Below are 23,145 nucleotides of genomic sequence, written 5' to 3'. Positions count from 1 at the left end.
CATAGCACAAACCCCTGATAAAAAATTTAAATCAACTTATAATTATACCCGGCTGAAAAACAAAGAAAAAAAGGCTACATATTCATCTGCTACCAAGAAATATAGAATTACCCATAGTGCATCTGCATTCAACAGGGATGCAGAAAACTTAAAGCTGCAATTTCAGGAGTCTTTGGGAAGCAGTTTGAGATCAACTAGAGCTCCTGATGAAGGAAACATTTAACACTGTCACAAAACGTGACTTGAGTCACTTGAGGCCGCTGTCAACAATTGCTCCAAGATGACTGACAAGACACATATAGAAAAATGAGAAAAATACATTGGACAAACAAGAAAGTGAAACCAGAACACATAATGGCAAGTCCACTTTCTAGTCAAACTCACGGAGCAAGTGGATTCTGATTTTTTGCAGCATTATGCACTTGTTGCACCTCCATATCAATGGAAATATAAGGCCCATGGCAGAGAGTCCGCAGATATGGAAAGTAAACATCTTCAACTCCCATTCGCGGCTACAGCTTATTTACTTTTTTAAATGGATGGTCCACTGCTGTGTAATGATTAACACTAGAGTTCCTGAGAATTGCAGAATAAAGTTAGAAATTAGCTGGCTACTAGCCTAGGAAGGGCTTTTGAACTCTTCAATGGTATTTGCATGGTACGTTGTGTGCCTTCGATTGGGGGAGGGGGGGGTATTAAACCAAGCAAAGATGACTATGTGGTGAATTTTGGATCCTTACATTATGCAAACAGGGTGCTATTGATTCTAGCTTCTCCCACCCTGTCTTACTGTAAAATAACAGCTGTAGCTCTAGGTTACTTTTATAAATCCGCATACAGCGCTAGGGCACCTGTAGAAAATCAAATTAAAACACCATTCCAAAACAGTTGTTCTGCCTCAACACACCACATTCATATATGGTACAGACTCAATCGTTTTCCATCAATGAGTTCTTGGAATAAGCAGGCAGGGTTGACAATACCCCAAGATTACATTCTGCGCGGCACCGCTAGTAATGGGTAATAAATTACCATCTTGTACTGTATCTAGTGATACATGTGTGGTGACAAATGTTATGTTTGTAGATATTATGTGCAATACTGTATGCACTCAAAGTATATCCATGAACATTCTGTGTTGGAATGCTGCCATGATCAGGTCAAAATTTACTAATCCAGACTGGGTAATTTTTGATTGTAAACCCTAAATCTTAAGCCTCCATTAGACATAGGTTGATAGCTGCTCCCATACGGACGGTTCCACTACACACCGTTTTATTGCAATTCCTTCACCACACTGGAAGGGGAAGCGAGACTTGGCCACTTTGATATCCACCTCTTTCCAGGGTAAACCTAAGACACTCCTGAATTCTATGTTTTGCCAACTCCTGCTTTTCGAGATGATGAAAGGTGGCTGAGATCTTCTGATAATCAATTATTGTACTAATGTTGGCCTTAGAAAAAGACCTAAACCTTTTCACACAAATTTCTGGGAGAGCCATGCATATCATCTGATTAGGTGGCTTTAATGTACACTTGTGTAAACTACCAGCAAAGGTGGTGCATGGTCTATCAAACACAGAAGGGGGAAGATTTGACTCATACCACCAATAAGGCACTAAATATGTTTTTTTAGTTAAATACAATTTCTACTTTGTTAATGGCACCTGCCCATCACCTATCGTGTTTACTGTCCATATTCTTATGGAAGGGTAATATTAGCAATATTTATTATATTCTTGTAAGAGAGAATTTTAAGTTTAAGATAAATATTTTTCAATGAACCCAATGAACATGAGTGACCACAGTGCCTTAATAACTGGAATTAAGGTAGCCTGTTCTGTAGAGGACTCATTGATGGCTATCTAAGGCCTCGAGGTAGGGAAACAACTATCTCTCTGTAAAGTGGAATATAATCAATAAAGATTAATTTTATGTAAATATGATGGCAGATAAAGGCTGCATGAACATCTGTCTCGATGACAGATGGGAGCGAATTGGTTATCCACCTGTATGATATACTAGCAAAAAATATCATACACATACACCCACACACACATATATATATATGTATATATATACACACACACACATATACATAAATATATACATACAGTCACTGGCAAAATAAAGGTTACAGGCTTATAGTCAGGAAATATATTTTTTTTAAAACATAGAAATGTACTTAAAACACCAAAGGTTACAGGGACGTTATAGTTAGACTCACATTTTAAACATACAAAACTATAGAAATTCACTTGTTATCGTTAAACTTATTTCAAATAAGTATAACGCATGCCCTAAGGTAACTAGAACGTTTCTCATCAATAATGTTACTGCAAATGTTAGTGTTATTATCAATGCTATTATAAAAATTGCATGAGTGCTGTAATATCTGGTGTAATTAGCAGTTCATGGTAAGGGCGAGAGTCAAGTTCCCTTAGGTCGCAATTTTTTATGAGGGACAGCGAGGGGAGCCTCAAGGTCTCCGCAGTCACCAGCTGGCTCTCATCTCCTGCGGAAGCAGACACTGCTCCCGCAAGCTTTAACAGAGGGGCAGCTCAGTCACCTGCCTATTTTAGTATCTTAGTCTCGAGGAGGTCATGGTCCCCAGGGCTCCTCCCCTCCTTATCAGCCTCCCCAAAGCACCCAGAACTGGTCCACCCAGAGGCAAAATAAAATATTTCTGGAGACTGCGCTTTTATTTATTTTTACATCTCTGAAAAATCTGCTGATTTTTCTGATATTGTTTTTCAAAAAATACTTTTCAGCCCTGGCGGGGTTCCTGGACCAGGGCTAGGGGCTCAGGGTGTCCCTACCCTGGCCTCTTTCTTTTTTAATGTGCGACTCGGCTGAAGCGGAGTCCCAAAACGTCTGCCAACACTTGGCAGCCAATCAGATATCTACACGGGGACAGTTGGATCCACAGATCCTCTGCGTCCTTAGATATATTGTTTAACCTTTAATATCCTAGAAACTACTGAACGGATTTACACCAAATCACAAAAAGCACAGATTGTGAACTAGGATCTAGCTTCCTGCCAAATTTTCAAATTTGGTGTAGTTCCCTCAGCAGTTTGAGCTGTAGGCTTGCCTAAGACCCTTTGAGAAAATGAATGGGGAAAACGCATTTTGCCCACCACCCACCTATTTTCCTCAGGACGTGCTTGACGAATCACCACAAAACCTTCAAGACAGCATATATATATATATATATATATATATATATATATATATATATATATGTATATATATATATATATATATATACATATATATATATATATATACACACATATACCCCAAAAAAGTTGACACTAAGTTAAGGTTTAGAGGATTTGGTTGGATAACCCAATCATATCACAGGTGTAACAATTGTGAGGAATCCTATTGGGATTTCCCCAAAACCTACGAAGGGCTTCATCCACCCAAGTGGTATGCTTCATCATTGGGGGACCTCCACACTGTAGCAACCCACCATGTTTATTCCACATTGAGTTCCCACTGCAGCTTTTTAACAGAAAGACTTGTTTACAGAAGGAACCCTCCAAGTTACTTAAGTTGATGTGAACTATACTGGTTAATACATAAGAGGATGGTTAAATCTCTATTGTTATTAGCACCCCCTATTGCATCAATAAAAGAAAAATGCACAAAGGACTCCATTTACTCAAGCACTCGAAATCCATAGCTACTCTGCTACTCTCCTCTTGCTTCAATGTCTGGCCACCTAATCTAATATTCTTCAACCTTAAAATTCTAAATAACGGGGGTAGAGCTTAGAAATATGTGCTTGGCTGTGAAGTTGTAAACGCTCATTGCACAAGACATCATTCACTTTTCCCTAAAAGCAGACCATGATTTTTCTGATCTGAAGAACATGAAACTGCTAGGTCTCTAATTTAAGGTGACACTTCCAATATGTGTCTCAAAGCTGATCATCTTTCAATTCCCATTCTTAATCAAATCCAGTGCTTAATTTGTGCTTGTTGTTTCCGGTGCGGAGCACCGGCACTTATTTTTGAGGGCCGGGGCTTATTCTTCTGCCTCAAGCATTTGCTGCGAGCAAAAGACATATGGGAAAGACGGAGGAAAACCAAAAACGATAAAGTGTCACAAAGGGAGAAAGCAGAAAGCTGCAGGGGTGAGCTGAAGGAACGGGGAGTGGCTTTATATGAATTAAAGAGGCCCGAGGTGGCTTCAGGATTACACCGCCTCAGTATTGCGTGCTCATACATTTAATTGCAGCATCCGCTTTGGGCACCGGCACATTTTTATTTACAAATTAAGCACTGATCAAATCAAATAGGTTACATCTCTGGGGGTATCTATTTTGTGGTGGACAAAACTAGTGACTAATCTTGGTTCTACAAATCGAAGTCTAACTGAGATCTAAACAAACTGGGAGCTTCCTGACAATACTGCACTGAGTTATTAGTGTAATAGGCTTCTAATGGGTAGATTTATATGTTTACAAATTCCATAACCAACAGGTGTGTCCTATGTAGCCTTTCAGTAGACTTCTAGCAGACAGGTGTGCAGACGGTCAGTCCAAAGTGCAGCTCCCTACGGGTTTCTAGGTCTCGACAACCTCCGTACCTCGTGAATCCTGTCTGTATGAGCTCCCGTTGAAACCGCTGATCTTGAGCAGCATACTCCAGTAGGTCAGATTCCACTGTGGGCGGGAGAATGTTGGGGATGAATTTGGAGAACAAAGCTGGAGCTAACTGGACCCACTCTGCATGAAGAAAACAAAGCATTACTTCCGTATTGTGGACGAGGTACATGTATTATAACAGCACTCACGCCTCAAGTACAAAATAACGTTTTTGCAGCAGTTAGCCAAATGTAAATGTTACTTAACTGTAAGAACATCGCTGGCTAAGGTTTGGTACAAGTTCAGAGCTGTGCGAGAAAATACCTTCAGCAGCTCAGTTAGACAACCAGAACTTTCAGAAAAATGCATCCTGCGAGAATCACCTTAGAGTAGTTCTGCACCGAGACTCCGTTATGATATCAAGCTTTTACTCCAGAACACTCTTCGAGTCTGGAGTGCCTTGCTCAGAATCTATGTACAGATCTGGCAGAAAGCGACACACCTTTTATACACTACCAACTGAAGGGGGAAGCGTTCAGTAACACATGCATGAATACGAGAACGCTGCAAAACAAGTTCCAGGCCTATAAAAGCCCCCTTCACCCCTGAGCTGAATACCGAGACAAATGCTGCGAATTCAATAGCAAACAACAGTATCCTTTTCTTGCTGTACCTCTAGCCTGCTACTTGAATTTGAATAGTACTGTCTGGTAAAAGTGGTTAAGGAGAACAGCTGGCTGCCCTGACATCGTGCAATGGTAGACTGCCCAATAATCTGCGTTTGCAGATATCCTTTAGTAGAGCGAGCCTAAATCGCTCTCATGTCCACTAAGTTTCTGATTCACGCCACTGCTTATCTTACCACATTGGTCTGAGACAAGATTTTGCTTTTTATTCGCGCTCCTGTTAATGGCTGTCTTCTCCATGCAGTATGATAATACCTTTTTTAACGTGCACACATTTGAATACAATTTTTTAACATGCACATATTTGAACAAAAACACAAGTATGAAAAGATACAAAAATATACCCCGTTAGTCATTATTTATCAACTGCAGTCACTTAAAGAAATCTTGGCAATGCTGATACAGCCTTCCACCTTCCAATGACAGTAAATTGAGTGTCATGAATAGGGTAATAGCTTTGAAGTTCTGTTGTATACAGTACTTGGAAACGAAGGGAGACTAATGAAAGCGCTTTTACAAAAATAAGCTGTTATTCACGGATGACGCAGATTACTGAGCCCGAAAAGAACAGGCAATTACAAAAGATAGAGATACGATTACAGAACCTGGTAAAAGATATTTTAAGAGAAAACCTAATGCTAATGAGGAAGATACAGAGGCAAAAAGATCAGCGTGGGAGGGGATACAGAGAAGCAAAAATAGTAGTTGGGAAGCATAGTGGACAGGATGAATAGAATACTTAGGGTGAGCAAAAGATAGGATGGAGAAGGGTCGTGGAAATATATGCAGTACAGTTTCTTTAAGAGATAGGTAACAATGTAACTGGCCAAGAAGTGAACAAAAGGGAGCAAAACAATGATGTATGCTGATGAAGTAAGCTGTGATTTTTTGGGGGGAATTCGGACGGCAAAATGGGTATAATCAGAGAGGCTAAAAATGAGCTAGCAATCTAAAGTTATGAAAGAATGAAGACTTGTGTGAGAACGTGCACAGCTAACAGAAAGAAAAGGACAGATGCGATATAGATTCAAGAGCTAGAATTTACAAGAATGAAGGAAAATAGATGTGTGAACAAAGGATATAAAGGGATCAAACCTGGATCTCACATTAAAGGCAAAAAAAGAAAAGCTAGTGAGAGCATGGAGGAAACAGAGCAGACAAACAGGAACAACACAAAGTCAGCCTTGGTGAGGTGACAAAGGAAAAAGGTATTTCTCCATCTCTATAGAACTATAGATATTAATCTCTAAGATGCCCTCTGGGTGCATTTTACAATAAATTCCACACTGGCATCAGTGTACATTTATTGTGCTGAGAAATTTGATACCAAACTTCCCAGATTTCAGTGTAGCCATTATGGTGCTGTGGAGTTTGTGTTTGACAAACTCCCAGACCATATACTCTTATGACTACTCTTACAATGTCTAAGGTTTTGCTTAGACACTGTAGGGGCATAGTGCTCTTGCACATATGCCATCACCTGTGGTACAGTGCACCCTGCCTTAGGGCTGTAAGGCCTGGTAGAGGGGTGACTTACCTATGCCACAGGCAGTATGAGGTTGGCCTGGCACTCCGAGGGGAGTGCCATGTCGACTTAGTCATTTTCTCTCCACCAGCACACACAATCTGTGAGGCAGTGTGCATGTGCTGGGTGAGGGGTCCCCAGGGTGGCATATTACATGCTGCATCCCTTAGAGACCTTCCCTGGCATCACGGCCCTTGGTACTAGGGGTACCATATACAAGGGACTTATCTGAGTGCCAGGGCTGTGCCAATTATGGGAGCAAAGGTTCAGTTTAGGGAAAGAGCACTGGTGCAGGGGCATGGTTAGCAGGGTCCCAGCACACTTTCAATCATAACTTGGCATAAGCAAAAGGCAAAAAGTCAGGGGGTAACCATGCCAAGGAGGCATTTCCTTACAATCTTTCATCATCATATAACTGGATATAAAATAACCCACACCTTAAATGAAAAATAAATTAAAGTTAAACTGATCAGTGGGAAAGGCACTATTTTAGGTGACAAAATCTCTATTGGTTATTGTGAACATTTCAGATCCCTGTGCATGCAATCAGAGGGCCATATAATCGAGTCCTGTTTAGTGCAGCAGGGGAGTGACTTGTATATTTTTTGTGCTAGAATGTCCTTGCCTGTCACAGAAAACACTGCGAAAGCATGTGCAAGTCATTATTTTAAACTTGCATAACTCATAGTATAAGATAGGCTGCTACAAAATGGGCAAATAAATTTAGGGTAAAGATAAAAAGTAATCCCAAAGTATAGAATTTATCGTAATACACAGATTGTACCTAATGCAAACATTTCTTTTTTATAACTGTTCATTAAAAACACACATTCCACAGCTCAGTCTGGAACCCCCCTACAATATCTCTCAAAAAGAATATATCTTTGAAATCAGGAAGCTTAAAGTGATTTCCTCAATTAACACCTACAATACCTAAACCGGCTTCCAAGTATTCTTTGCATTTGCTGATTAACCAGCTGCACACATACACATTTCTTTCAGGCAGCAGGCTCCCTGACAGAAAAGCTTGGCTCTGGTTTAGCTGTCTGCCCCTCTCTCAGTTTCACAGCATAGGAGACACTTTCCCTTCCACTTCTGCTGTGGCATTTATGCTCCAGAATTAACCTTTTTTTCTTTACAAAGGGTTAAGATTTTGGGAAGTGCTTTTTTTTTTTTTTTTAAACATAACAGGAATCACGGAGAAGGGACATTAGGGTTCAATTGCATACAGCATGTGTAAATTAAAGAAGGGTGATGATCCTACTACTGATCCTCCAAGCTTCACCCATGTGTTGCTCTGCACCCGCATCCTATGAAGCGCTGGTGAAGTGCTGATGACCGACATTGCACCTTACTATTTCCTGGCAATCTCTCTTGGTTCTTGTGGTTAAGGAAGGACATCTAAATAAGTTTAATCAGGAAGCATCTTAACTGCATATGTTTTGGATCAGCTCTGCCATGGAACTAGAATTGGAGCTCCACTTCTAAAGGGTCATGAAGACACAAGAGCCCTGGGACCTACAAACAGGTCAGTGGAGTGCTTACCTGCCAGGAGGTCTGGTCTATGATCCTCCTGGAGATAAAGAACTGGTCCGGGAAGCGCAGGAGCTGCAAATGACTTGCCTGGATCCGAGGTCATGGTAATTCAGGGGAACAGAGGCGCCAATCAAGTGAAAGAGAATAGAGTGGAATTGTGGAGGAGTCTATGGAACCTCACACTTAGAGAGGCATCTGCAGAGGGGTCCAAGGAGGACCTGGTGTACCCAGGCATCCAGGCAAGATGGTAGGGACAGGGGGTGAGGACTGTGGATCGCTGGGCAGGTTTAGGGGTAGCAGAAGGTGCAGTTTGTGGCTTATTAAGGGAATTCAGCTGAGCCATACTGTAGCTGCTCTGTAGCTGGAAGATTTTTCCTTGGCTTCCTTGAGCCCTGTCTTTGCGTCCTGCTTTTGATATTGTCTTTTCTATCAGTTCAACTGATATCCAACCAATTTTATCTTAGCTGTCTGTCCAACTGAGTTACCCTATCCACTGGCGGACACACATTCCTGTCTTCAATGACAAAAAGTAATTTCCCAAAGTGCTCCTTGACTCTTCATATCCACTGGACTGCAGATGCAACATTTTCAACAGGAGCAACACAAGTAGGTATGTTTAGTGTAGGCTGTTAATAAGGATTCAGGTGTAAATGTGATGGAACAAAGTGCACAAATGTCGCAACTACTTGGATTAATGGGCATGGGAAACACTCAGAACCACTGCAAATTACCCTGTACTGTACTTTCCAACATTTATTTCAAGATGAAATGCATGGAGTTGCTATTTTTCATTAGATGTACAGTCTCATTGTTTGCATATTACATTGAAGATCAATAAAAGTTTGACGCCTTCCTCTGTAAACGTTACTACTTATGCCCACATGTGCAATATTTTCACAAAAGAATCAGAGGTGTCGGACGGTTAGGTATTTACTATTAGTCAAATCAAATATATAGTTTTTATAAACTGATGGCTCTTAAAACATCTTACAACAAATACAACATCACACAATACAAAAGATCAGATTCAATCTACAAAATGTACATTGTAAAATTTCATTTTCAAGTTACACAAGAACTTTGCTATAGCAAACTTAATATTGTAATTCTCCATTTGTCTAATTAAGACCCTCTAGTGTGTATTATCAAAAAGGAAAATGTTACTTACCCAGTAAGCATCTGCTCGTGGCATGCAGTGCTGTAGAGTCACATGCTTTGCATCTCCTGCCATAATGTTGGGTCTGGAGTGGTGCAAGTTGTTTTTCTTCGAAGAAGTGTTTTGAGTCATGGGATCGAGTGACTCCTCCTTTTAGTGAAAGTGTGCATGGGCACTGACTCCTTTGCTAGATTGTTTTCCCACAGGCAGGTGAGAAAGGTGTGTAAGAAAAGTACAGAGAGACAGATATCCATGCAAATGTAACTAAATATGTACAAATATATACAAGTGTAATGTAACTACAACGGCCACAGGCGTTCGGGGAGGAGGGAGGGCGCATTTGAATTTACAGCACTACGTGCCACAAACAGATGCTTACTGGGTAAATAACATACATAGACTTTAACGCAGTACCTCCATAAAAGAGGTGGCTAGTCTGTGGGAGTTGCAGTTGACTGGAAAAGTGTTTGTAGCACAGGTTGACCTTCATTGGTTTGGTGACATGCTTGCACAACCATACAGTAATGTTTTGTGAAAGTGTGTGGTGTATACCATTTAGCTGCCTTACAAATGGCAGCTATTGGAATATTTCCAAGAAAGCCCATAGTGTCACCTTTTTTCCTAGTAGAATGTGCTCCAGAGTTCCAAGGTAATGTTTTTTTTTTTTTTGCTTTAGTATAACAAGTCTGTATACATTTAACTATCCATCTAACTATGCTGGTTTTGGATATTGGACTGCCTTTGTGAGGTGGTGAAAAGACTAATAGAGCTGTTTAGTTTTCCTAAACTCTTTGGTTCCGTCAATGGAAAACATGAGCGCTCTTAACTTCTAGAGTGTGGAGAGCTCTTTCTGCAACAGAGGTAGGTTACAGAAAGAAGACTGGTAGCTCAATGGATTGGTTTATATGGAACTGTGAAACCACTTTATGAAGGATCTTCAGCATTTGTGCGAAGGACCACCTTGCCTCAATGAATCTGGAAAAAGGTTCTTCCAAGGTTAGCGCCTGAGTGATGTGACGGCAACTTGAGAAAGCAAACTTCCAAGAAAGGTATTGAAGAGGACATGAAAGAAGTGGATCAAATGAGGGCCTATGAGCCTGGTGAGTACAATGTTGAGGTCCCAGGATGGTGCAGGGGGTACCCTGGGTAGAGTGACCCTTTTAAGGCCTTCCATGAAAGCTTTAATGACTGGGGTTCTGATCAAAGAACTATGTTGTCGGTTCTGTAGATATGCAGCAAAAGCTGCGAGATGTAGGCGAATGGAGGCGTAAGCTAGATTTGCTTTCTGTAAATGGAGCAGATAACCAATCTCTTGATCAGTAGCTTTCATGGGATCAATATGTTTGAGTTGACAGTAGAAAACAAAATGTTTCCATTTTGCAGCATTACATGCTCTAGTTGTGGGTCTACAGGCTTCCCTGAGAATGTCCATACATTCTGCAGGCAATTCTAAGTAACCAAACTCTATGTCCACAGGAGTCATATCGCAAGGTTGAGTGACTTGGGGTCTGGACGTCCTATCTGTCCTTGATTTTGAGTGAGAAGTTCCTGTCTATTGGGGAGCTTCTTATAGGGGACAACTGATAGAGCTTCAAGTGTGGTGATCCTCTGATGACGCGCCCCAGTGGGAGCTACAAGGATCAAAGTGAGAGACGTTTGCCTGACCCTCCGAACCAGAAATGGAATGAGAGAGTGAGGTGGAAAAGCATCAGAAACTATCCCTCACCAATTCATCCACAGACCACTGCCCTTGGATAGAGGGAGTGGATACCTGGAGGTGAAGCTTGGGCACTTGGCATTTTCTGCTGTGGCAAAAGTGGCAACAAGGTCTATGTGACGAGTACCCCACTATGATTGAAGGACTTGTGAGTGGACATCCAATTTGTGGTCTTGTTGCTGCATCCTGCTGAGCAAGTCTGCAGACAGGTGATGAAGAAATGCTTTCAGGGATAGAAACGCTCCCTGAAGCTCGAGGTAACTGATGTGTAGGGATTAGTGACTGAGATCCTAGAGGCCCTGTACTGTGAGGTCTTGGAGCTGACCGCCCCAACCCGTCAGTGATGCATCTGTGATCAGAATGATTTGAGGCACAGGTTCCAGAAAAGGCCCCCCCTTTTTAACAAGTTGGCGGTGTTCCACCATTACAGAGAACGGCGAGTATGGCAGCCTAACAACACTAGAGCTTTCAGGTGACCCTATGACTGAGACCACCAATGAGACAGACACTGCTGTAGGGGACATATGTGAAGTCTGACATGGGAGCAATGGCAATGCAAGATGCTATCACCCGTAACAGTCTCATATTGGTCCTGACTGTGTACATATTCTCCTGAAATTGAAGGAGAAGAGACTGAAAAGTCTTAAAATTGGCTGGGTTGGGCTATGCTCGACCAACGATTGAAAGCGAGCGCTAAGGTGGAAAAGCACAAGCGGAAACCATACCATTTAAAGAGGGTAAGATAGAGGACAGATTTTAAACCAGAGCTAGTTGAAAGACAGAGCAAAGAGACACACGTCCAAACCCAACGGCAGAGAGAAAACAATGTGTTAGAAATGGGGTTTCTGGTTGGCTAGGGTATGCACCTCAGCCAGGCAGAACTTACCCACTCTAGTCAGGGCAAGGGAGTTACACGTCCACGATAACCCCTGCTCACCCCCTTGGTAGCTTGGCACGAGCAGTCAGGCTTAACCCGGAGGCAATGCGTAAAGCGTTTGCACAACACACACACACGTGACGCAATATCCCCACCACAAAGGAAACACAACACCAGATTATATGAAAATATACTGTATTGTACACAACGTAATTATCAGAACAACATCACATAATAGTACTATCCTGCTACCTTAGCAGTTGTCAGAACGTTACACATTAGTTACTCTGCAAACTAGCAGTAGTCACACATAACACACAGGTTACTCAGTATTCTGCAACATAAGCAGTAGTCAGGGAACACGTTATCACATTAGAACACTTGTCATAAGAATATCATAAAACGCCCATAGTAGGAACATTAGAAAACCTATGGCAAGTTAGGGAATCATATTAGCAAGTCATGTCCATAAAAGGAACATGTGCACACATATGTAAAAGCATCATGTAACAGGTAGGCAATATATCACAATTAGAAAAGTCTGTAACAAGAACTTCACTTATGATCCTATTGGTCCATTTAAAAGTACCTGGTAGATGGTAGAGGCACCTCCAGTGCCTAAGACAAAGAAGAAAGGGGCCCCCAGCGCAATGAGGGGGCCTCCTTAAAGTCCTGAGGAAGAGGGGGGTGGCACGCACCCCCTCGGTACTGTTGACGGGCCCCTCCTGGGGCCCGCGACCACTGGGGGCCCCCCCGGGCCTCCACCGACCCTCCTGTGGGGGGCCAAGGTCACCCAAGGCTTAAAGGGGGAGGGGGGCGCCTCGCACCCCCTCCTAATTTCCACACGGGCTCCTCCGGGGGTCCCGTTAATCTCTGGGGTCTCCCTGGGCCTCCGGGGCCCTTCCTTAACAGAGACCCCGAATCAAAATGCTTCCGGGCCCGCGAGGGGGCCAACCTGTGAACCAGGGGCCAGGGCGAGCCTCCGGCGAGGCTGCCGCCCGGCCCGAACCAACAGGGGAGTCCTCCGAGACTCCTCCACGCGAGGGAGAGGCGTCCTCTCCCTCGCCGTCCCTCTGACGTCGCGGCCCAAGGTGGGGCCTGCTGGTGCCCCGGGGGCGCTCTGACAAGCGCGCGTCCCCCGTGAGCACGATAGGAGCGGACTAGCTCCTTTCTTCACCTCTCCTAGTGCCCCGGGGGCACTAGAGCCAGCGCAAACCCCGCGCCTGGAATCAGCTGTGCAGCCCGGGCTGCGGCGGTGATTTTATTCAAGAAAATGCGCCGTATGGAGCGCAAAGGCACCACGAGGCTCCCGGGCTGCGGCGATGATTTACCCTCGAGCGCTTTTCACAGCGCTAGGACCATTAGGCAGCCTGGGCTGCGGCGGTGATTTCTTGTAGGAAAAGAAAAGATCGTTGCAGGGGTCAGGGGCCACAGCACCCTGCCCCTGGGAACACTAAACAAGAAGGAGCACAGGGCTGGTGGGCCCAACTACAGGCCAGCACAAGGGGTGCAGATGGTGGCCGTTCCTCCTAGTGACCAGGCAGGTCACAGGTCAGCACAGCAGCAGCAGTCCATGGCGGTTTCCTGGTGAGTCCATTCATCAGCGTTCTGTGTCCAGTTTCAAGTTCCAAGAATGTTCAAATTGTGGGGAAAATTCCCCTGTACTTATAGTCCTGTTTTACAGTGTTTTACAATGATAGGGAGAGAAGGTTCCAGCCAGTTACAGCCGGTTCTGGGAGTGCCCCCTCTCTCCTTTCAGCACAGGCTCCAAACATCAGTGGGGGGTTAACGACCCTATTGTGTGAGGCCAGGGCACAGCCTTTACAAATGTAGGTGTGCCCCGCCTCTCCCTTCTCTCAGCCCAGGAAGACTATTCAGTATGTAGATGCACCTCAGTGACACCTCCACCCTCCCTGTGTACAGGCTGTCTGAAAAGTATGCACAAAGCCCCAACTGTCACTCTGCCCAGACGTGGATTGGAGTCAAGCTGCAAAACACCAGAATCATAAGCACAGATAAATGTGCACTTTCTAGAAGTGGCATTTCTGTGATAGTAATAAAAAATACACCCACACCAGTAAGCAGTATTTATTATCACCATCACAACCATACCAAACACGCCTACGCTACCCCTCATAACTCAGACAATACCCCTTACACATAAGGCAGGGCATTTCTAATGCAATCCTATGAGAAGGCAGCACTCACAGCGGTGAGACACCAAGTTAGGCTGTTTGTCACTACCAGGACAGGCCAGGCAATATGGCACATGTCCTTCCTTTCTACATACATGGCACCCTGCCCATAGGGCTAGCTAGGGCGTACTTTAGGGGTGACTTACATGTAGTAAAAGGGGAGTTCTGGGCCTGGCAAGTAAATTTAGATGCCAGGTCCCTGTGGCAGAAAACTGCGCACACAGGCCCTGCGCTAGCAGGCCTGAGACAGGTTTGAAAGTCTACTTCAGTGGGTGGCGCAAGCAGCGCTGCAGGCCCACTAGTAGTATTTAATTTACAGGCCCTGGGTATAGAGATACCACTGTACAAGGGACTTATAGGTAAATTAAATATGCCAATTAGGTATAAGCCAATCATACCAACTTCAGATGGGAGAGCACCTGCACTTTAGCACTGGTCAGCAGTGATAAAGTGCTCAGAGTCCTAGAGCCAACAGCGAGAGGTCAGAAAAAACAGGAGGAAGGAGGCAAAAAGACTAGGGATGACCATGCGTATGGCCAAAAGTCCAACACAATGTAACAAAGGAGTCGTTGCCCAAGCACACTATCACTGAGAGGAGGAGTCATTCGATCTGACTCAGAACACTTCTATGAAGAAAAATAACTTGCACCACTTCGGACCTAACACTAGATGGTAGGCGTATACAGTGCATGTGTATCTACAACCACACATTAAAAATGGTATTTCAAAAACACAGGATGCAGAACATAATGGTGCAAATCTAGAAAAATTCTTCTAAAGTCAAATAGCACAAGGAAACTTTCACACTATAATTCAGGACACAAAAGCTGTTCACGAAAGCATGCTCCACGAAACCCTTAGGTTTGCAGCCTGAACTACTAACAAGCCACTGCAGCTTTTTGATTTGTCACACACACATTGCTGGGTTCAGAAGTTATTCCAAAAACGTTACACAAATAGCAGATTGGAAATCATTTTTAGCTAATTCAATGGCTGATCAAGCTAACGGTAAGAGTTGCACATAAGACGTTCTGAAAGAAAGAACTTATGAAGGATAGACTTTGTTGATGGCTTGGATGTCCAGTAAAGATTCAAATTCCATTATAATATATTGCCTAATCCCAGTCAAACAAAATCCTGAAAAAAATCTATTTTGGTAAGCTCAAGTGTAATTTAAACAGGTTACTGTAAACCTTTCTACTTCTGACCCCTTTACATTCAACAAAATATTAATTGTACTTCGTAATGGCTAGAAGTAAAGCCAAAACCTTCCTTATTGCTTTAAGGCCTACTTTGGGAAGCTGAAGCTCTCCTCAATACCAAAGTTTAATTTCCCCATCTTAGTTTCAAGCCCTCTTAATACATAAGTTGAGCACTTCCTTAACATGATGCAGAAGCACCTTGTGCTTCCTCCTCTGCAATGCTCCTAGACCCAAACAATCATATTTTGGTCCTTCTGCACTGAAACTCTATGCACTTATCTGTGATTGGTGTGTCATTTATCTCGCACATTGAGAATGTGAATCCTTAAGGGGTTCTTGGCAAGTGGGAAGCAAGTCCACATTCCTCTTTCTGAATTGCCTTTCTAGCCAAATATAAACCATCATTAGCTGATCAACATTTTGGCATGCAGTATTTATTGTTCACATGATGCAGGATTGTACCATTCATGATAAAAAAAGAACTGGACAATCTGTTACGATGATGATTTACAACAAAATATTCTTTCAACTACTGAGATTACAGAAATAACACAACAATGATTTAAATATTTTTTTTTTCTTTTTTTAAAGTAAAACTTTTCATTGACCCAAAACCCAGTGGTAAAATACATACTTTTAAAACAAATTCTTAACGAAAGACTTCACAATTTGGTGAGTAATAAACCACTAATTCTGGGTCACCATTTTATGCCAAACGTGAAAATACTTTAAAAAAAAAAAAAACAAAAAAAAAAACAATACACACGTTAATCTTGAATTTATGGCTTCACACCTAAAGAGCCATTTTTTAAATTGTTGTATGATATTACTAAGCATTCTTTTACCACGTTTTTTTTTTTTTTACAACACATTCCTTTATCAAGCAGGCAAGTATAAATGAGGTAAATTTATACATACATACATAATTTTTAATTAATTTTTCTTTCTTTTGGGGGGCACTTTTTTTTTTTTTTAATTGAACTATGCACTTATGTAACCCTAAGCCCTTTAAAAAATATCCTTACCACTCTATATCCCTACCCACCCTCAAGTGTAAAAATCCCCTCATCACCCTATGCCCCTACCCGCCCTAAATCCCCCAAAATCCCCTACTACTTATGCCTTTACCTGCCCCTAAACTCTTTAAAAAAAAAAAAAATACTCTTACCACCTTAGGCCTGTACCCACCCCTAAACCCTAAAAATCCCCCTTACCACCTTAGGCCCTACCCACCCCAAACCCTAAAAATGTCTATCTATGCCTTTACCTCAAACATTATAAAATACCCATACCATCCTATACCCTTCACCACCCCTAAACACTAAAAGACTAACAACCTTTACCTACTCCTAAAGCCTAAAAATACCTTTACCACCCTATACCCCTACCCACACCTAAACCCAACTAAAACCTAACCCTATAGTTATAGTTAGGGTGACCAGATACAGGGGTGTTTTGGTTTTTCACCCACATGAAAAATGTTGCTCCCGTCTAATTGAGGACTGAAAGTTTTGCGGCATTTGGCCAAGGGGGTGCAAAGAAAAAAGTGGGGTCTAAAACCAGGCCTCAAATCGAATGCATTTTTCATAAACATTTGTATTTCACATAGCGCAAAAAACACCAACTGGATTTTTATAAAATTTGGCAGTATTACATTATAGAGGGCTCAGATGATTCTTTGAGATACTGCAGGAAAGTAGAGTAAGTACATGTAAAGTTATAAGGTTTTTCAACTTAGTGATATCTTGTAGCAGAATACTACTAAAAGTAGCAAGGAAGCCCAAAAGCTAAACTAAACTGCATATTTAAAGTTTCAGATTTGCTACATGAACAAACTGATTTTCTACATTGAGATTATGTTATTTTTTTGTGGTGAATCGTTAAGGGGTGAAAAGCTAAAAGGGGATCCCAAAACATGTTTTCCCACCAATGCACCTTCCATAGACTATTGTATTTGACGTAGCACAAAACAGCTGAACGGATCTAAATTAAATTTGGCACGGTTATACATTGTGGTGCAGAGATGATGCTATTTGGGGACTGCAGTTAAGTACGGTATGTATTTTCGAAGTTATAAGGCATTTAAACGTAGTGACATCGGTCACTGCAGTACTTTCGAATTTTTGTGAAACTACCACAGTACATGACCACAAACATTTTAAAAAATATTTTTCAAAAATAAAAAATGTCCATATCTATTATTACTTAACTAAAATGGTAATAGGTAGGGACCTACTAATTATCTGTATCTAAGGCCCTAACGCTTAACACAGTCAGAGTGTGGAAAAAACAATATGTTGCATTTCATTCTCAATAAACAGCCCTTACCCAATTATATACTAGCTTCTCATCACCATGTACCACGGTATACGGTAAAGTTATCATGGTATACCATGGCCCAAAATATAACATAGTGGTACCCTTACGTCATCATGGAGTTAACGGGCAACGCAATGCTTAAGTTAGATGTACAAAGGAACGCAAGGCAACTATGCGTGGCCCTCCGTTGATTTGTAAAGCAAGGCAGCGCAATTTGCTATTTTGCATTACTCTGCACACCAAAATCTACACTGCTGCTAAATTTCACAAACATTGATATGCCACAACACAGAATTCACTGCACTATATGCTATTCCACTCTACGCCACTTCACTGTACGAGACTCCACTCTATGCCACTCCACTCTATGCTATTCCACTGTATGACACTGCACTCTATGCTATTCAACTCTACACTATGATACTCCACTGAACGGCACTCCAATGTATGCCACTCCACTCTACTCTACCCCACCCCACCCTACGATATTCTATTAGACACCATTCCACGGTACGCCGCTCCACTCTATGCTATTACACTTTACCCATTCCAGTGTACGCCACTCCAGTCTACACCACTTCACTGTACACTACTCCACTGCTTGCTACTACAGTTTATGCCACTCTACTGTACACCACTCCACATTATTCCACTCCATTCAATGCTATTACACTATACGCAGTTTCAATCTTTGCCCCTCTACTGTATGGTATTCCACTCTAGCCAACCCCACAATAAATCACTCAGTTTTAAACCACTTCACTGTAGGCCACCTCACTGTGCGCTGTATTATACGCTATTACATTTCATGCCACTCCACTGTACACTATTTGCTATTACACTCTATGCCACTCCGGTCCATGCTACTCTACGATATTCCACTATGTCACTCTACTGTACGCCACTCCAGTGTACTCTTCTCCACTTTATGTAACTCCATTATACAAAACTCTACTGCACTCTATTAGACTCTACTCTATCCTCTCTATCAAAATTTGCACAACGCTATACCTGTACACTCTATTAGCATCCTACTCCACTCTACAACAGTTTCCAAAACTGTACTTTATGAGACGCCAGTCCAGTTTTTAACAGTTCCCTCTACTCACGCTTTGCCACTTCAATGTATGCCATGCCACTCTACGTGAATCTACTGTACCCTACTTCATTCTATCCCCCTCCACTGTACACCACTCCAGTCGACACTATTCCACTCTATGCCACTTCACTCTTCTACACTCTATTGTTGGGTATTCCACTGTACGCTATTCCACTTTATTGTAATCCACTCTATGCCACTAGAGTGTACGCCACCCTATGTTGCTCAATTGTATGACACTCACCTCCACTCTATATAATTTCACTCTATAAAAGCCAACTGCACTTCAAGGCACGCTACGACATTCTATTCCACCTTATCCCCGTACACTCCACTGTCCAACTCTATACTCCACTCTTTGCCAGTACTCTGCAAAGTACAACACACTATTCCACTATAAAACGCTTTACTATATGACACAGCACTCCACTCTACTGTACAAGACCCCACTACAATGTATAACTTCTTACTGCCTACACTAAGCCAGCACACGCCTCTTCATGCCACTCTACGAATTGTCATTCGTGGAGTGGCATGAACTCTATACCATTTTATTCCACACAACGTGTAGGAGGCTGGCCTGGCTTATAGTGGGTTCCTTGTGGTACTTGCACCTTGTGCCAGGTCCAGTTATCCCTTATTAGTAGAATAGAGGTGTTCTAGCAGCTTAGGCTGATAGAGGTAGCTATAGCAGAGCAACTTAGGCTGAACAAGGAGACATGCAAGGCTCCTGCTATACCACTTATATCATATAGCACTATATCATAAGAAAGCACAATACTCAGAGTTACTAAAAATAAAGGTACTGTATTTTAGTGACAATATGCCAAAAGTATCTCAGAGGATATACTCCCTTAGGAGTTAAGTAATATACACAAATTATATGCACACAAACCAAAATCAGGTAAGTAACAGTTAGAAAAGTAGTGCAAACAATGTAGAATCAAAATAGAATGCAATAGGGAGAAATAGGCCTGGGGTCAACACAAACCATATACACCAAAAGTGGAATGCGAACCACGAATGGACCCCAGGCCTAATGTAGTGTATAGAGGGTCGCTGGGAGTGTAAGAAAACACTAAGGGTGTCCAAGATACCCCACCCCAAGACCCTGAAAAGTAGGAGTAAAGTTACCCTTCTACCCCAGAAGGACAGTAAAGTCGAGATAGGGGATTCTGCAAGGACAGCAACTGACTGCAAAACACTGAAGACGGATTCCTGGACCTGTAAAAGAAGGGGACCAAGACCAAGAGTCACGCAAGTGTCCGGGGGGGCAGGAGCCCACTAAACCCCAGATGAAGGTGAAAAAGAAGCCGAAGATTCTGCAACAACAGAAGGTGCCAGGAACTTCTCCTTTGGTCAGAAGATGTCCCACGGCGTGCTGGAGGATGCAGAGTTGTTTCCACACAGAAAGACCGCAAACAAGCCTTGCTAGCTGCAAGAGTCACGGTTGAGGATTTTGGGTGCTGCTAGGGCCCAGGAAGGACCAGGAGGTCGCCCCTTGGAAGAGGAGACAGAGGGGGCACTCAGCAACTCAGAGAGCCCACGCAGAAGCAGGCAGCACCCGCAGAAGTACCTGAACAGGGACTTAGAAGATCTGAGGACAGCGGTCGACTCAGAGTCGCAAAGGAGAGTCCCACGACGTCGGAATCCAACTCAGCAAGTTGGGCAATGCAGGACGGAGTGCTGGGGACCTGGGCTAGGATGTGCATGAAGGAAGTCTTGCAAAAGTGCACAGAAGCCCGAGCAGCTGCAGTTCACGCAGTACACAGGATTACTCTCTGGCGTGGGGAGGGAAGGACTTACCTCCACCAAATTTGGACAGAAGGGCCACTGGACTGTCGAAGACACTTGGACCCAGCTCCTGTGTTCCAGGGACCATGCTCATCAGGATGAGAGGGGACCCAGAGGACCGGTGATGCAGAAGTTTGGTGCCTGCGTTGGCAGGGGGAAGATTCCGTCGACCCACTGGAGATTTCTTCTTGGCTTCCAGTGCAGGGTGAAGGCAGACAGCCCTCAGAGCATGCACCACCGTCAGTCGAGAAAGCCGGCAGGATGAGGCACTACAATGTTGCTGGTAGTCGTCTTGCTACTTTGTTGTGGTTATGCAGGCGTCCTGGAGCAGTCAGCGGTCGATCCTTGGCAGAAGTCGAAGAGGGAAGTGCAGAGGAACTCTGGTGAGCTCTTGCATTCGTTATCTGGTGAGATGCCCACAGGAGAGACCCTAAATAGCCCACAGAGGAAGACTGGCTACAGAGAAAGGTAAGCACCTATCAGGAGGGGTCTCTGACGTCTGCTGCTGGCACTGGCCACTCAGAGCTGTCCATTGTGCCCTCACACCTCTGCATCCAAGATGGCAGAGGTCTGGGACACACTGGAGGAGCTTTGGGCACCTCCCCTGGGAGGTGCTGGTCAGGGGAGTGGTCACTCCCCTTTCCTTTGTCCAGTTTCGCGCCCGAGCAGGGCTGGGGGATCCCTGAACCGGTGTAGACTGGCTCATGCAGAGAGGGCACCATCTGTGCCCTTCAAAGCATTTCCAGAGGCCAGGGGAGGCTACTCCTCCCAGGCCCTTCACAACTATTTCCAAAGGGAGAGGGTGTAACACCCTCTCTCAGAGGAAATCCTTTGTTCTGCCTTCCTGGGACCAGCCTGCCCAGGCCCCAGGGGTGCAGAAACCTGTCTGAGGGGTTGGCAGCAGCAGTAGCTGCAGTGGAGTCCCCAGAAAGTTAGTTTGGCAGTACCCGGGCTTTGTGCTGGAGACCCGGGGATGCATGGAATTGTCCCCCCCAATACCAGAATGGTATTGGGGTAACAATTCCATGATCCTAGACATGTTACATGGCCATGTTCGGAGTTACCATTGTGACGCTACATATGCAGGGAGTGCAGAATTATTAGGCAAATGAGTATTTTGACCACATCATCCTCTTTATGCATGTTGTCTTACTCCAAGCTGTATAGGCTCGAAAGCCTACTACCAATTAAGCTTATTAGGTGATGTGCATCTCTGTAATGAGAAGGGGTGTGGTCTAATGACATCAACACCCTATATCAGGTGTGCATAATTATTAGGCAACTTCCTTTCCTTTGGCAAAATGGGTCAAAAGAAGGACTTGACAGGCTCAGAAAAGTCAAAAATAGTGAGATATCTTGCAGAGGGATGCAGCACTCTTAAAATTGCAAAGCTTCTGAAGCGTGATCATCGAACAATCAAGCGTTTCATTCAAAATAGTCAACAGGGTCGCAAGAAGCGTGTGGAAAAACCAAGGCGCAAAATAACTGCCCATGAACTGAGAAAAGTCAAGCGTGCAGCTGCCACGATGCCACTTGCCACCAGTTTGGCCATATTTCAGAGCTGCAACATCACTGGAGTGCCCAAAAGCACAAGGTGTGCAATACTCAGAGACATGGCCAAGGTAAGAAAGGCTGAAAGACGACCACCACTGAACAAGACACACAAGCTGAAACGTCAAGACTGGGCCAAGAAATATCTCAAGACTGATTTTTCTAAGGTTTTATGGACTGATGAAATGAGAGTGAGTCTTGATGGGCCAGATGGATGGGCCCGTGGCTGGATTGGTAAAGGGCAGAGAGCTCCAGTCCGACTCAGACGCCAGCAAGGTGGAGGTGGAGTACTGGTTTGGGCTGGTATCATCAAAGATGAGCTTGTGGGGCCTTTTCGGGTTGAGGATGGAGTCAAGCTCAACTCCCAGTCCTACTGCCAGTTCCTGGAAGACACCTTCTTCAAGCAGTGGTACAGGAAGAAGTCTGCATCCTTCAAGAAAAACATGATTTTCATGCAGGACAATGCTCCATCACAGGCGTCCAAGTACTCCACAGCGTGGCTGGCAAGAAAGGGTTTAAAAGAAGGAAATCTAATGACATGGCCTCCTTGTTCACCTGATCTGAACCCCATTGAGAACCTGTGGTCCATCATCAAATGTGAGATTTACAAGGAGGGAAAACAGTACACCTCTCTGAACAGTGTCTGGGAGGCTGTGGTTGCTGCTGCACGCAATGTTGATGGTGAACAGATCAAAACACTGACAGAATCCATGGATGGCAGGCTTTTGAGTGTCCTTGCAAAGAAAGGAGGCTATATTGGTCACTGATTTTTTTTTGTTTTGTTTTTGAATGTCAGAAATGTATATTTGTGAATGTTGAGATGTTATATTGGTTTCACTGGTAATAATAAATAATTGAAATGGGTATATATTTTTTTTTGTTGAGTTGCCT

At 43.5% G+C, this 23,145-nt stretch overlaps 1 protein-coding gene across 1 annotated transcript in view; it reads right to left on the bottom strand.

Annotated features, from left to right (window-relative positions):
• CACUL1 (CDK2 associated cullin domain 1) overlaps positions 1–23,145 on the bottom strand; it is a 378,635-nt gene that overhangs the window by 79,672 nt on the left and 275,818 nt on the right. The window contains exon 7 of the mRNA XM_069239246.1: positions 4,600–4,738. Within this exon, the coding sequence (XP_069095347.1) occupies positions 4,600–4,738 (139 nt within the window). The remainder of the gene's footprint in view (positions 1–4,599; positions 4,739–23,145) is intronic.

The sequence above is a fragment of the Pleurodeles waltl genome, chromosome 6, assembly GCF_031143425.1.
Source record: "Pleurodeles waltl isolate 20211129_DDA chromosome 6, aPleWal1.hap1.20221129, whole genome shotgun sequence".
Classification (NCBI taxonomy): Eukaryota; Metazoa; Chordata; class Amphibia; order Caudata; family Salamandridae; genus Pleurodeles; species Pleurodeles waltl.
The sequence above is the reverse complement of the archived record's forward strand: the minus strand, read 5'-3'. Positions and strand labels throughout refer to the sequence as shown.